Genomic DNA, 13,994 nt, shown 5'->3' on the forward strand with positions numbered 1-13,994 from the left:
ACTGCGGAGGAGAAAAGAAAAACCTTCAGCAATCTTCAAAGACCTTGGAGCCATCACAGAAGAAAGGAGTGTGAAAGCTGCAGCTGACAGAAGCAGAAGCTTCTGGAAGGTTATGAAAGACGTGTGAAGGCTGTCAGCGCTGCCAAACGCTCCCAAATCTGAAATTAGAGAAGAAGCAATGACTGCGAGGGAGAGTCTGAGAAACACGCTAAAATCAGACCGTTTTTATTCTCACACTTCATATTATTTGAAATCCTTTGTTTAGACAAAATAAATACTAATAGTTGTCGTAGAAAAGGCCGCGTGATGCTTTGTTTAAGAGCCAATAAGTAAAAGCTCATTTACTAATGAACTGTTTTTAATGTATAATCTGTTTACATTGAAAAAAAACATTTATTACAATATTTCAGGTTAGGCAGACGTAGTGCACCCATTTGTTTTCTGTTATGTAACTAGTAGTGCTAGTTACTTTACCTTACACTACTAGTTACAGAATCAGAATCAGAATCAGAATCATCTTTATTGGCCAAGTGTATGTTGTACACACGAGGAATTTGACTCGGTCAACTGTGCTCTCTCCAATAGTGAAACATTCAATAATAAACAATCAACTAGAAGAGATGATAAGTATAAACATAAGTATAAATATAAACAGTAGTTAGACTAGAATGTGCAAATAACAAGATGATAATAATAATAATAATAATAGTATAAAAAAAATAAACAAATACAAAATAAAAGTTAAAAAAAATAAGATAAAAAGAACGAAAAAAGATAATAGAAAAGAAAGATAATAATAAAATATAATAATAATAAAAGGAAAATAGTGCAGTAGAGCATTGATAAGTAGTGCAGGAGAACATTTAAATTAAAGGTATGTACATGAACATTCTCAGTGTCAGATTGATCCAGGGTTGTTACAGTACATGAATGTGAACGTAATGGGTCGGACTGGACCACACCGTGGGCAGGTTTTGGCCTGCGGGCCGTATGTTTGACACACTTGTTCTCGGAGGACAACAGGCCAAAGGTTTGTTTTTTTTTTTTTTCTTCCAGTAGCAGATGTGATCCAGTCCCTCTGCGACAGCAGGAAATATGACCAATAATTCCCTCTGTATGCCAAGCATTTCATATTCATTTCAATGTTGCTAGCTTAGCTGCAAAGTTTGTGTTTCTCTGCCGTAAACGTACACGGCTTCATCTCGTCCAGGGGTTCTCAACCTTTTTCTGTAACTTCATTAAACTCACCATGTTTTGTAATTTAAAGAATAGAAACAATTACTTTAAACTGGCAACTACTGATGGCATGGAATGACAAATTGTGAATGTGGTTAAATTGGCAAAAATAATCAGAAAATATGGTGAAAAGAGGTTAAAAGTGACAATAATGGGTCAATATATGTGACATTAGGTGGACAAGTGGTGGAAAGGGTTTATAAGTGCTGAAAAAGTGGGAAAAATGTGCAGAAAAGTGGGAGTAATGTTGCATTAAAAGGAGCAAAGAAAAAAGAAAGTAATGAAAATAGGTTAAAATATGGTGAGTTTTGTGTAGTTGGAGAAAAATGGGGAAAAAAATTGACCCAAATATCTAAAGAAATATTCTAAGTTTCTTGAGAGCGATCCACGTTCTCTCCAAGATTCCTGGTCTCTGTGCAGGTTCCATCGGAGCAGAGCTGACCAACGGCAACGTGAGCGTGTTCATCACCTCAGACGCAGGAAACACCTGGAGACAGGTGAGGAACCCTAAAACGTTGTGATGAGAGCGCTCACTCACAACGTGTGTGTGTGTGTGTCCGGGCAGATCTTTGACGAGGAGTACGCCGTCCTGTACCTGGACCAGGGAGGGGCTCTGGTGGCCATCAGACACACTCCTCTACCCATCCGTCACCTGTGGTGAGTCACTGTGAATCAGCTCCAGACAAAGAGCAGAACTGTGACTCATCGTCAAACTTAAACATTTTGTTTCACAGTTCAGACCAACTAAGAACATCTTTACCTTTTTGATCTCAATTTAGTTTTCTTTTTGCAGATTTATTTTTTGCTGATGAATATTTTTGGTTTTCAGTTATTTTTGCTTAGTAAGTTTTTATTGTGCAAAATTGACTATTTTAGTACATTTTTTTTTTCTTCATGCAGAACTTTGCTGAAAATTTATTGTTTTTGCAAAAATGTAACTTTTGTTTACACACACTTTTTTTAACAGAATTAATTTTTGTTAATGCATTTTTTGTTCATGCAAAAGTTATTAATTTTTTCACAAAGTCTTTGTTCACAAAAGTATTTTTGTTTGTGTGGAATTAATTTTTCTTTATGTAAAAATTGTTTGTTTTTTTTTAAGATAATTTTCTTTGCAGATAATTTTTTTGTTTTGCTGTTTTTTTTATTCGGAATTATAGTTTTCATTGTGCAAAATTAGTTTTTGGAGCGAAATTGACAATCTTAGCTCATAATTTATTTCTTGTTCATGCAGAACTTTGCTGAGAATTTTTGGTTTATGCAGAACTGTTACTTTTGTTCACACACATTTTTTTTGGTGCAGAATTAATTTTTCTTTATGTATTTTTTTTTTTACAAAAGAATTTTTTTTTTTTCGCAAGGGTTTTGTTCATACATTTGTATTTTTGTTCACGCAGGATTAATTTTTCTTTATGTAAAATTGTTTTTTTTTTTGCAGAAATTTTTTTTGCTAATAAATTTGTTTGTTTTTCAGTTATTTTTTACTCAGAATTATAGTTTTTATTGTGCAAAATTAGTATTTTAAGGGGAGAAATTGTCATTTTTAACATATTTTATTTTTGTGCACGCAAAACTTTGCAGAGAATTTCTTGTTTATGCAGAAATGTTAGTTTTGTTAACAATTTTTTTTTTGTGCAGAATTTATTTATTTTTTTGTTCACACAGTTTTTTTGTTGCAAAAAAAAAATGTTTTCACGAAACATTTGTTATTGTTAATGCAGACTTGGTGCAGAACTCGTCTTTGATTTTAAATTTTACACTGAAAAAATTTTTGCACACTTGTTGTGGCACTAATGTAACACCATACTGTGTGCGTTTGCAGGCTGAGCTTTGATGAAGGACGCCAGTGGAACAAATACAGCTTCACCAACACACCGCTGTTTGTGGACGGAGTTCTGGGAGAACCTGGAGAGGAGACGCTCATCATGACGTGAGTGAATAAGAACCTTTAAAGGTGCAGCATGTGTTCATTAAGCTACAATATTACATTTACAGTATTTATCTACACACACATACACATAAAAAGGCTTTTTCTTCAGTAGATTTTGTTTCTAAAAACATAAAGTTATTGATTTAAAACCTAATTAAGGATGGAGAAAAGCATCCAGGCATAAGTTGGTGCAGAAAGAGTCTATTTTTACCTAATAGTTAAAGAATGTGCAGAAAAAGAGAAACTTTTTAAAAGCAACCATGAGAATGCTTCTCATTCTCACACTTTTGTGTTTTAGATTTGTGTAATTTTAGAGTAATTTTCTGTATTTTTGTCACTGTTGTGTGTTTTTACTTGCGTTTTTAGAGTCTTGTGTGCATTTGTTATCATTTTTAAAGTCATTTTGTGCAATATTGTGGGTTTGTGTATTTTTCAGAGCCATTTTGTGTGTTTATAATGTCGTTTTTGCAGTCATCCTGCAAATATTTGTAGTAATTTTGTGTATTTCTGTTCTCGTTTTATTTTTTTTTTTTTTTTTTAGAATTTTTGTTGATTTTTGAATTAATTTTGTGCAATATTGTTGGTTTGTGTGTTTTTTTGGAGACGTTTTGTGTGTTTATAATGTCGTTTTGTGCATTTTTGCAGTAATCTGGTAAATTCATTTGGTGCTTTTTTGTTTTGTCTTTACATACTTCTGTATTTTTTTGTTTTGTGTATTTTTGTTCTCATTTTATGTTTTTTGTCATTGTTTTGTATAATTTTTAAAGCCATTTCATGCAAGATTGTGGGTTTGTGTTTTTTAGAGACATTTTATGTGTTTATAATGTTGTTTTGTGCATTTTTCAGTCAACTTGCAAAATTTCATAATCATTTTGTGTATTTTCATAATTTTTTTTGTTTTTTTTATTCTCATATTGTGTGTTTTTAGATTAATTCTATGTATTTTAGTCACTGTTTTGTGTCTTTACAGGCTTCTTTGTAGTCTTGTGTATATTTGTTATCATTTTGGGTATTTATGTTCTCATTTTATTTTATTTGTCATCGTTTTGTGCATTTTTAAAGTCATTGTGTGCAATATTATGAGTTGGTGTGTGTTTTTATTAACAATGTGTGTGTTCATGATGTCATTTTGCACATTTTTAAAATGGTTTTGTGTATTTTTATTGTTACTTGTGTGTTTTTGCTGTCAATTTGTGTATAATTGTTATTGACATTTTGTGTCTGATGTCGTTTTGTGCATTTTTTGCACATTGTTGTTATCATTTTGAGTATTTATGTTCTCGTTTTATGTTTTTGGTCATTGTTTTGCGCATTTTAAAAGTAATTTAGTGCAATATTGTGGGTTTGTGTGTTTTTTATTAACAATGTGTGTTTTCATGATGTTATATTGCACATTTTTAAAATCGTTTTGTGTATTTTTATTGTCATTTGTGTTTTTGTTGTCAATTTGTGTTTAATTGTTGTTTTTGGAAACATCTTTCAATAAAAAAGGAATAAAATAAAAAGTCCATTTTTACACATAGCGTAATTGTCCTGAATTTTCCAAACATTTTTATTCCTTAAATGTAAAAACCAGTTGAAAAAAGTGGAACTAGTGAAAGAAGGAAGAAAGAATGGAAGCAGGAGAGTGAGAACTCTGATGAAGACCCTGTCATTGCGTGTTTTAAAGTCTGGCCCCAACCTTCCTCCTGGCCTGTTTTTCTCCTTCATGAATAAGAGAAAAGATCTGCAGGTCTTCCCAACATCAAACCTTCTTCCTGCAGACGATGATGACAGAGATCAGAGCAGTGACAGCATGGCGGTCCATCAGAGGAAAGAGAAAAGCCTGAAAAAAAAACACAGAGGAAAGTTTTTTTAAACTGAGAAAAGTCACATGTATTATTATTAGAGCCGTGCACACAGCCTCCCTGCAGCCGCAGCGCATCATCAATGTTTCATGACGTCTGCCCCAGATGACAGAGTGACAGCCGGCTGTGCCTGTGCTGAACACAATCAGGGAACAGTGCACGGGAATAGTGCACGGCAGAACAGCAGCGCTCACGCTTTGTCATTAAAAAAGGAAGCAGAAGATGTCTTCATCATTTTACATTTTTAAAGTCATTTTGTGTGTTTTTATTGTTGTTTTCATCATTTTTAAAGTCATATTGTGCTTTTATTTTTGTAACTTTGTGTTTGTGGTCTTTGGTTTATTTTTGTTGTCTTTTGTCTCATTGTTTTGTATTTTTTAGGTAATTCTTGTATTTTTATTGTCACTTTTTGTTCTTTGTTCTTGTTCTGTGTGTTTTTGTTCATGACTTGTATTTTATATTATTGTTATTTTGTGTGGTTTTATGTGAGTGATTTTGTAGTCGTTTTGTATCTTTAAAAAAAAAAGTACTTATTTCATTATTATATTAAATTATAAGTTTTGTTGTCAATTAGTGTGGTTTTGTGCACATTTATTGTTATTTTATGTGTTCTTTTTGTTTATTTGTGTATATTTGTTATTTTGTGTGTTTTTGTAGTCATTTTGTATCTTTTTTTTAAATTTGTAATTTCTTTGTGTATTGTGTTGTCCTTTCCAATGTTTTTGTTGTCAATTTGTGTGTTTTTGGTGTATTTTTGTGCATATGTGTTGTTATTTTGTGTGTTCTCTTTGTTTATTTCCGTATATTGTTTTTTGTGTGTTTTTATAGTTTTTTTGTAGTTTTGTGTGTTTTTAAAACTTTGTTTTGTCATATTGTGTTATTTAGCGTGGTTTTATTGTAATGTTTTAGTCGTTATTTAAAGAAAATTTTGTATATTTGTTATTTTATTTGTGTATTTTGGTGTCCTTTTCATTTTTGTTGTCAATTTGTGCATTTTTGGTGAGGTTTTGTGGACATTTGTTGTTGCTTTATGTGTTCTTTTTTTGTGTATATTTATTATTTTGTGTGTTCTTTTTGGGTTTATTTGTTGTTACTTGTGTGTTCTCTTATATATTTTTTATTTAGTGTTTTCATAGTCATTTTGGGGTCATTCTGTGTCTTTTTTTAAAATGTGTTCTTGTTTTGTGTGTTTTTGTTGATTTGTGTCTTTTTGTTGTCATTCTTTATTTAGTGTGTTTTTATAATTATTTTGTAGTCATTTGTTATTTTGTGTATTTTGTTGTCAATTTGTGTGGTTTGTGCTTATGTGTTGTTATTTTGTGTTGTCTCTTCTTTTGTTTTTTTTGTGTGTTTTATTTTGTACTTGTTTTGTGTCTTTTTTTTAATTAAAATGTTTTGTGTGTTTTTGATGACGTTCTGTGTATATTTGTTGTTATTTAGTGTGTTTTAATGGTCATTTTATAGTTGTTTTGTGTCTTTTTTTTATATTTGATATTTGTATATTTGTTATATTTGTGTATTTTGTATACGTTTTTGTTGTCAGTTTGTGTATTTTTTAGTGGGTTTGGTTCATAAGGTGTGTGTTCCTCTTGTTTTGTGTGTTTTTGTGTCTTTTTGGTGATGTTTCCTCTTCCAGAGGTAAAAAGCAGAGAAAGCAGAATGAGAGGGCGGTCTTCTCTGAGGCAAACCATTAGTTCTCATAAAACGCATCAACGCCCCGTTTTCCCATCAATTTGTCCTGTCTTACTATAAGTGCCTGTCACGCTCGATAGCCTCACCGCGCTAATTGACGGTGGATTTGTGATAAATATGTTTCTCTGTGTGTGTGTGGGGGGGGGGAGTTGGGGGGCTGGACACACCCACTCAGTTAAATCCAAAGATAGAATGTTTATCTCTCATAACCTTTATTTGTGGAAGTGTCCCACATCAGGAAACGAGGACAGATGGGAAGCGCTAGGCTAACGTTAGCACTAGTGACGCACTCCAACAAATCTGATCATTTTTAACTTTTATGGCCCACATTCTGACTTTTAAAGCAAGTATTTTACACATCAGTTGAGAAATGGGACCAATTTCATATTTAAATAAGCAAAATACAGTTAATGAGTGTTTTGTATCATTTAAACTTTTTTTTAGCAGATTAACGTCAGTAAACTAAACAAAGTCCTTTTTGTGACTTTTCTGCATTTATCCTGTTGTAATTGTATGTCTCTGTAGTCTTTTGTGCAGCTTTGTTATTTTATGTATTCAAGTGTTTAACATTCTCGTAACACACAAATATTTAACATTCTTGAATATTTATTCATGGGAACTTAATTTATTATTAAATAGATTTTCAAGGTCGAAACAATAATGTTTTAAATGTTTACAGATTCATAGATTAGCATATTTCCAGACTCGAGGTCGTCACATTTCTATTCAACGTTAAATAAGCGACTTATAGACCAGAGCGACATATCTGTGGATTACATGAACTTATACGTTTTAAAACATGTATTTTGGTTAGCTAAACGAAGTAGCTTGCTAGCTTTTGTTAACTTTAAAAAAAATTAAATTTTTGGTTAAAAAAAAAAACTAAAAAACATTTTTTTATTTGATGAAGTCACTTTTATTTTTAGGTGAAACGTCATGGTGTCCACTGTGGGAGAAATGTCATACGTCACATCATCAAAAAAAAAAAGAAGACATTGTCAAAAATGAAAGATATTTTAGCTTAAAGTTAAAAAAAAGTTCTTTTTCCCCAGGATTGCTCTGATTGGCTGAGTCGTTAGATTGGCACATTTTTCAGCCAGTAGCGTCAATGCAAACCAAGTTATTTGGGCGTCGCCAAGGTGACTGCACTGCTGACTTTTACTTTGGAAATCCTTATTTGGTGGAAAGAACTGATATAGTTGTACGACTTTAGTCAGGAAAGACTTATAAACTTTATTTTATTTTTGTAAAGTTGACACAGAGATACTCAAGGAGTTAGAGAAAGTTTACCTGATTATTTTATAATTTAGTTTATTTATGTCCAAATAGTGGAGGAGACCAATCCATGCGTTTTATTTTTGTAAATAAAAACTCAAAGGTGTGTTTCCTGTTCCTCAGGATCTTCGGCCACGTCAGTCATCGCTCTGAGGTCAGTTGGTGAAAATCGACTTCAGGTCCATCTTTAACCGCAGATGCACCGAGCCCGACTACCAGACGTGGCACCTTCACAACCAGGTGAGCCTTGGATCCCACTTCCTCTCAGAGTGTAATACACACAGAGGCTTTTATGTGATTTATTGTCCTGTTATTAGTTTAAAATGCAGATTTATTTCATTTCAAAGCTTTTAATTTAAAATGGAGACGGGTGGCAGGGTGAGAAAACGCTGAGCTGTCATTTTCTCTACATCATAACAGCACGGTACGACTTTTATCACAAGCGGGGCCACAAAAATATGATGTGGGTCACGTTTTAGTTGTTTTTAGTTCTTCCTCTTATTTTCTTTGTTCTTAATTTGTGGTTTTTGTAATCATCTTGTGTATTTGATGTAATTCCATTATTTTTGTTATGTATGTATGTTTTATGTGTTTTTGTTGTCATTCTGTGTGTTTTTAGAGTCACTTTATGTTATTGTTGTTGTTTTGTATTTTTTACAGTATTTTGTGCATTTTTGTTGTTTATTTTATATTTTGTCATTTTGTGTTTTTTGCAGTAATTTGTGCATTTCTGATGTTATTTTGTGTGTTTTAATAATAATAATAAATCAGTTTATATAGCACTTTTAAATTTAAACTCAATGACCCTTTACTGGAAGCAGATATATTTCTATTTTTGTTTTCATTTGTTGTATTATTGTTGTTGTTTTGCATCTTTTTGGTGTCATTTGTGCATCTTTCTTTGTAATTCTGTGTATGTCTTTGTCATTTTAAGGGTTTTTGAATTGTTGTGTGTTTTTAAAGTGATGATGTGTAGTATTATTCTTGTTTTGTTCCTTTTTGAGTATTTTGTGCAATTTTGTTAATATTCTGTTAGAAATGCAATATACGATGAAATAAAACCAGATCAGATAACATTAAAGAAGGGCTATGTGATGATATTTTAAGAATGGATGAGATAAAATGGTATAAAATAAGAAAGATGAGATAAAATAAGAAAAGAGGAGATAAAATGGTATAAAATAAGAAAAGATGAGATAATGGTATAAATAGAAAAGATGAGCATAAAATGGTATATAAATAAGAAACGATGAGATTAAAATGGGATGATACAAGATCAAACGTAATGTTTTGACATAAACATGAGATGATGAGATGAAATGAATGACGATGACGAGATACGAACATGAGACAAAGTGAGATGAGATGAGAACAGACAAAATAAGATCAAAAGATGAGATTGATGAGAAAAGTGATGACATAAACTGATAAAAATAAGAAAAAAGAGATGTGATGAGATGGAGGAGGTAAAACAAGGCCATAGATATGATGAGAGTCTCGGAGGTTTGTTTGTCCTCCTGCAGCTGGACGTTTTCATCACAACCCTTTGTTCTCTACGCCTCCTGTGATTGGTTCTGACGTCCGTCTGCTGCCTTCAGCTTCATCAAAACTCCACATGGAGTGAAACAGCACGTACTGGGGCTTTTAAGCCTTGAGCTCCATGGAGTGTTCTAGAAAAATATTGTCCTTTTATTTTGAAAGAAAACTATAAAATAGAAAATAATAATGAGAATTGGAAAAAATCAGTAAAAAAACACGTTTTTTCAGTGGTTTTTGTATCTATGAATGCTGTGGTTTAACTGGAACACCATTATAAAGTTTTACCAGCGCTGGTTCAGGTAAATCTGAATAATTTATCAGGTTCATTTGAGTCGTTACAGTTGCCTAGGAATGCCAAAACCCAATCATTAGAGTTCTGAGACTTTCCCATTTTTTATATTTTACATCCAGGAAGTCCACTACCTGGATACTTTCACCAGATGGTTTGAGTCCCACGTGGTTTCAGGAGTTTGTGTTGTTTTTTTGTTATTTTGTTCATTTTTTTTTCTCATGTTGTGCATTTTATTGTCATTTAGTGTTTTTCTGTCATTTATATGTGTTTTTAGAGTCATCCTATGTATTATTGTTGTCGTTCTGTATCTTTTGGAGCATTTTGTGTATTATTCTGTCATTTTTTCTTTTTTGGAGTCATTTTGTGTATTTTTGTTGGCATTTTGTGTATTTTTGTTGGCATTTTGTACATTTTTCTGTCATTCCGTGTGTTTATAGAGTCATTGTGTGTATTAATGTTGTTATTCTGTATCCTTTTGAAATCATTTTGTTCATTCTGGTTTCCAATATGCAACCCAGCAGATTGCATCATAGAATCGTTTGAGTCCAGTCATAATTGGGTTGTGGTATTCCACTAACCTGGTACTTTAGCCTGATCCAGTGTTTCTACTGGTTAATGGTATTTCTGTGATTCTGTCCTTGTGCTGACTTTACATCTGTTATAATATATACACTCAGCCTCAGAGTGAGTCCTGACTCATTACAAACACTTTGACTCTTTAACACAGATTGTTCATTGATGAGCTCTAATCCACAGCACAGTAGCAGAGGGCAGCAGTGAGAGAGGCCGCAGGTATCGGATTTCATATTCACCTCCCACACAGAGCAGAGACGTCCTCACACACACACACACACACAACACAACACACACACACACACACACACACACTCACAGCCTTCACTTCACCGTGAGGGATCGTGGTTGAATTGTTCTACAAATCCATTTGTCTTTTTCCCTCCGTAGAAGTAAAGCAAAGACAAATGTGTGAAGAAGTTAAAACAGCGACTCAACAATGTAACAATAGTCAACATCAATGTGTTCTATTGATTACTCAGCATTTATTTGTGCATAAATGCACATGGATCAAGTGTTTTTTTTTTCCCCATTGTGTGATTTTGAATTAATTTTTGTGTGTTTTTACAGTGCTTTTGTGTATTATTGGTGTTGTTTTGTATCTTTTTTGCTGTCATTTTGTGTATTTCATTGTCCGTTCCTGCTTTGTTTTAAGTCATTTTGTGTAATTCTTTATCTTTTTGTGCATTTTTGGTGTCATTTTCTGTATTTTTTTGTTGCTTTCTTGTGTATTTTTCTGCCATTTTGTGCGTTTTTTTGTAAGTTTGTGTATTTCTTTGTAATTTTGTGCATTTCTAAGTCTTTTTGTGCATTTTTGTTCTCATTTTGTGTATTTTTGTGCATTTGTTTTATGTTGTCATTTTGTGCATTTCTTAGTCATTTTGTGCGTTTTGTTGTCATTTTGTGTATTTTTGTGCATTTATGTTGTCATTTTGTGCATTTCTTAGTCATTTTGTGCGTTTTGTTGTCATTTTGTGTATTTTTGTGCATTTATGTTGTCATTTTGTGCATTTCTTAGTCCTTTTGTGCATTTTTGTTGCCATTTTGTTTATTTTTCTGTAATTTTTTTGTATTTTTGTTGTCATTTTGTGCATTTTTTTTGTCCTTTTCAGTTTATTTGTTGGTATTTTCTGTATTTATTTGTTCTTTTGTGCATTTTTATTTATCATTTTGTTTTTTTCTGTCATTTTGATCCTTTTGGATTTTTTTTTCTGCGTTTAGCGAACTTCCATTTACTTACATCACACATTACGCAGTATGCTCATTCGTCCTCTTTTTTGAAACAATCCCTGTTTTCCAACTTATATAATCGTATCTATTAAATAAATAATAATAGGTCTGAATAGAAACAAAAAAAACAAACTCAGATTAATGTACTTTACATTAAATCAGGAGAATGAACCGCTGCAGAAGCTGGGTTGCCAGGTTGGGTCTAGAGTGTCTAATTTTGATGGACTTTTGACAGTTTATGGGTAAAAGTAGCTGCTTTATCTGGCAACGCAGAAAAACAGCGACACATTATTGGATTTAAAAATAAAATAAGCTGCTCGTGGTTTAGGAAAACTATTGTTTTGAAAGTGAAAACTATTAAATACTACATTATTCACTATTTTCAGCAGAGGATTATAATTATTAGTTATTGGCTGAGTGTTTGTGTTGTGTGTGACTAGGGGGAGCCGTGCCTGATGGGAGTGAAAAGGATCTACAGGAAGTTAAAGCCCACGTCCAGGTGCGTGATGGGAAAAACCTTCTCAGTGACCATAACGTCTGGACCCTGCGACTGCACCGAGTCTGACTTTGAATGGTTGGTTGGTGGCTTTTCTTTCTCTATATTCTCCTCCACGTCTCACATAAACACTTAACTGCTTCTTAAAGTGACAGTGCCTCTTTAACCGCTCGCTCTCAGCGGTTAAACATCAGTGAAATGAGGCCAAACGTCGCCTGGTTGATGTGAGTCTGATCAAGGTCTCGACTACAGGCTGAATGTGTGATGTCATGTCAGCGTGTTGTAAGCTAGTGTTTGTGTCTACTGAGGTGTGATTAAAGAAGAGCCTCAGAACCAGCTCGCCCGTCAGCAGCCGCACTGTAAACATCATTATTAGAGTAAAATAAATGCTTTTATTACCAACATGCTGGAAAACAATGATGGCAGTCAAATCTATGGCTGATTTCTGAAAAAAAGCTCATTTTGATATATTTGTCCTTAAAAATCTTTTCAAAAGGAGCAGAGACCTCTAAAGTGCCAGTCACAAGATAACATAGCAACTAGTCGAACCTTAACACCAACATGTATTCTGCAGCGCTGTCAGAAAGCAGTCACAAGATAACATGGCCACTAGTTGTACCCTAACACTAACTAACTAACAGGATTAGTTTTCCCTAGGGACCACATATGATTTGTAATATGTCTGTGATGTTAATCTCGTGTGAATCGGCCACGTCACTAATTTGTAAAAACAAATGACCTACTATATTTTGCTGAACTGTGAATATTAATCTAATCTCTGTGATTTGGACAGAAATGGGCGGGGTCTGAATCCGTGTACCCTTTGTTCTTTGGCTTTTCTGGTTCTGCTCATGTTTTCATTCAGTCTGTGAATGTTTTATCTCGTAAAAGCTGCTCACGTTTACGTTTTGTTTTGCAGCGTGACGACTATCTACTGTGAGGCTGGTGTGAGGAACAATAGACATTAGAACTTCTACCATTGGACACTTTTGCACAAACAATTACAGCTTTTTTGAGGGCAGTAAAATGATTTTGCACATAAATACCGCTAACAGCAGCCGTCAACACACTCGGAAGTTGATCACAAGAAACGAGGAGCACCAGTAGATTTATTACACCACCTTATCATGTGAATTATGCGTTCCTTCATTTTATGTCCAGACCGGGAGCAAACTCACCCAGTCACCAGTTTCTGAATATTATTTTGCGTCCAGTGCCTATTTTTCTTCTTAACACTCGCCAGTTAAAACAAGGTGATCGAAGTTACGCAATATGTAGCGCGTTGACATCGTATCAGGGAGATGTTCGTAAATTTCAGCAAATTCTCAGACTTTGGTTATTCCGTTGATGAGGCGTACATTCTTACGCCGCATGTGATTAAGTGATTGGTTATATTAGTGATGCTGTCAGACATGATTGTTCTATGAGAACACCAACAGAACGATAACATCAACATCTGCTGGATTGTTAAGTCAGTGGATCGTCAAAACCAGTTCTTCTTCTTTTTCTTCTTCTTCTTTTTTCCTTCTTCTTCTCTTCTTTCTCTTTCTTTCTTCTTCTTCTCTTTCTCTTCTCTTCTTCTTCTCTTCTCTTCTCTTCTTCTTCTTCTTCTCTTCCTCTTCCTCTTCTCTTCCTCTTCTTCTTCCTCGTCATGTTGTTCTTCGTCATGTTGTTCTTCGTCATGTTGTTCTTCGTCATGTTGTTCTTCTTCATGTTGTTCTTCTTCATGTTGTTCTTCTTCATGTTGTTCTTCTTCATGTTGTTCTTCTTCATGTTGTTCTTCTTCATGTTGTTCTTCTTCGTCGTCTAACATCATATCCGGGACATGTTCGTAAATTTCAGCTACTTCTACTTCTTCTTCTTCTTCTTCTTCGTGTTCTTCCT

At 33.5% G+C, this 13,994-nt stretch overlaps 1 protein-coding gene across 1 annotated transcript in view; it reads left to right on the plus strand.

Annotated features, from left to right (window-relative positions):
* sorcs1 (sortilin-related VPS10 domain containing receptor 1) overlaps positions 1 to 13,994 on the plus strand; it is a 183,795-nt gene that overhangs the window by 149,413 nt on the left and 20,388 nt on the right. Inside the window, 6 exon segments of the mRNA XM_028443367.1 lie at positions 1,657 to 1,733; positions 1,802 to 1,893; positions 3,059 to 3,166; positions 8,104 to 8,132; positions 8,135 to 8,220; positions 12,055 to 12,188. Coding sequence (XP_028299168.1) covers positions 1,657 to 1,733; positions 1,802 to 1,893; positions 3,059 to 3,166; positions 8,104 to 8,132; positions 8,135 to 8,220; positions 12,055 to 12,188 — 526 coding nt within the window.

The sequence above is a fragment of the Gouania willdenowi genome, chromosome 1 (genome assembly GCF_900634775.1).
Source record: "Gouania willdenowi chromosome 1, fGouWil2.1, whole genome shotgun sequence".
NCBI classification, from domain to species: domain Eukaryota; kingdom Metazoa; phylum Chordata; class Actinopteri; order Blenniiformes; family Gobiesocidae; genus Gouania; species Gouania willdenowi.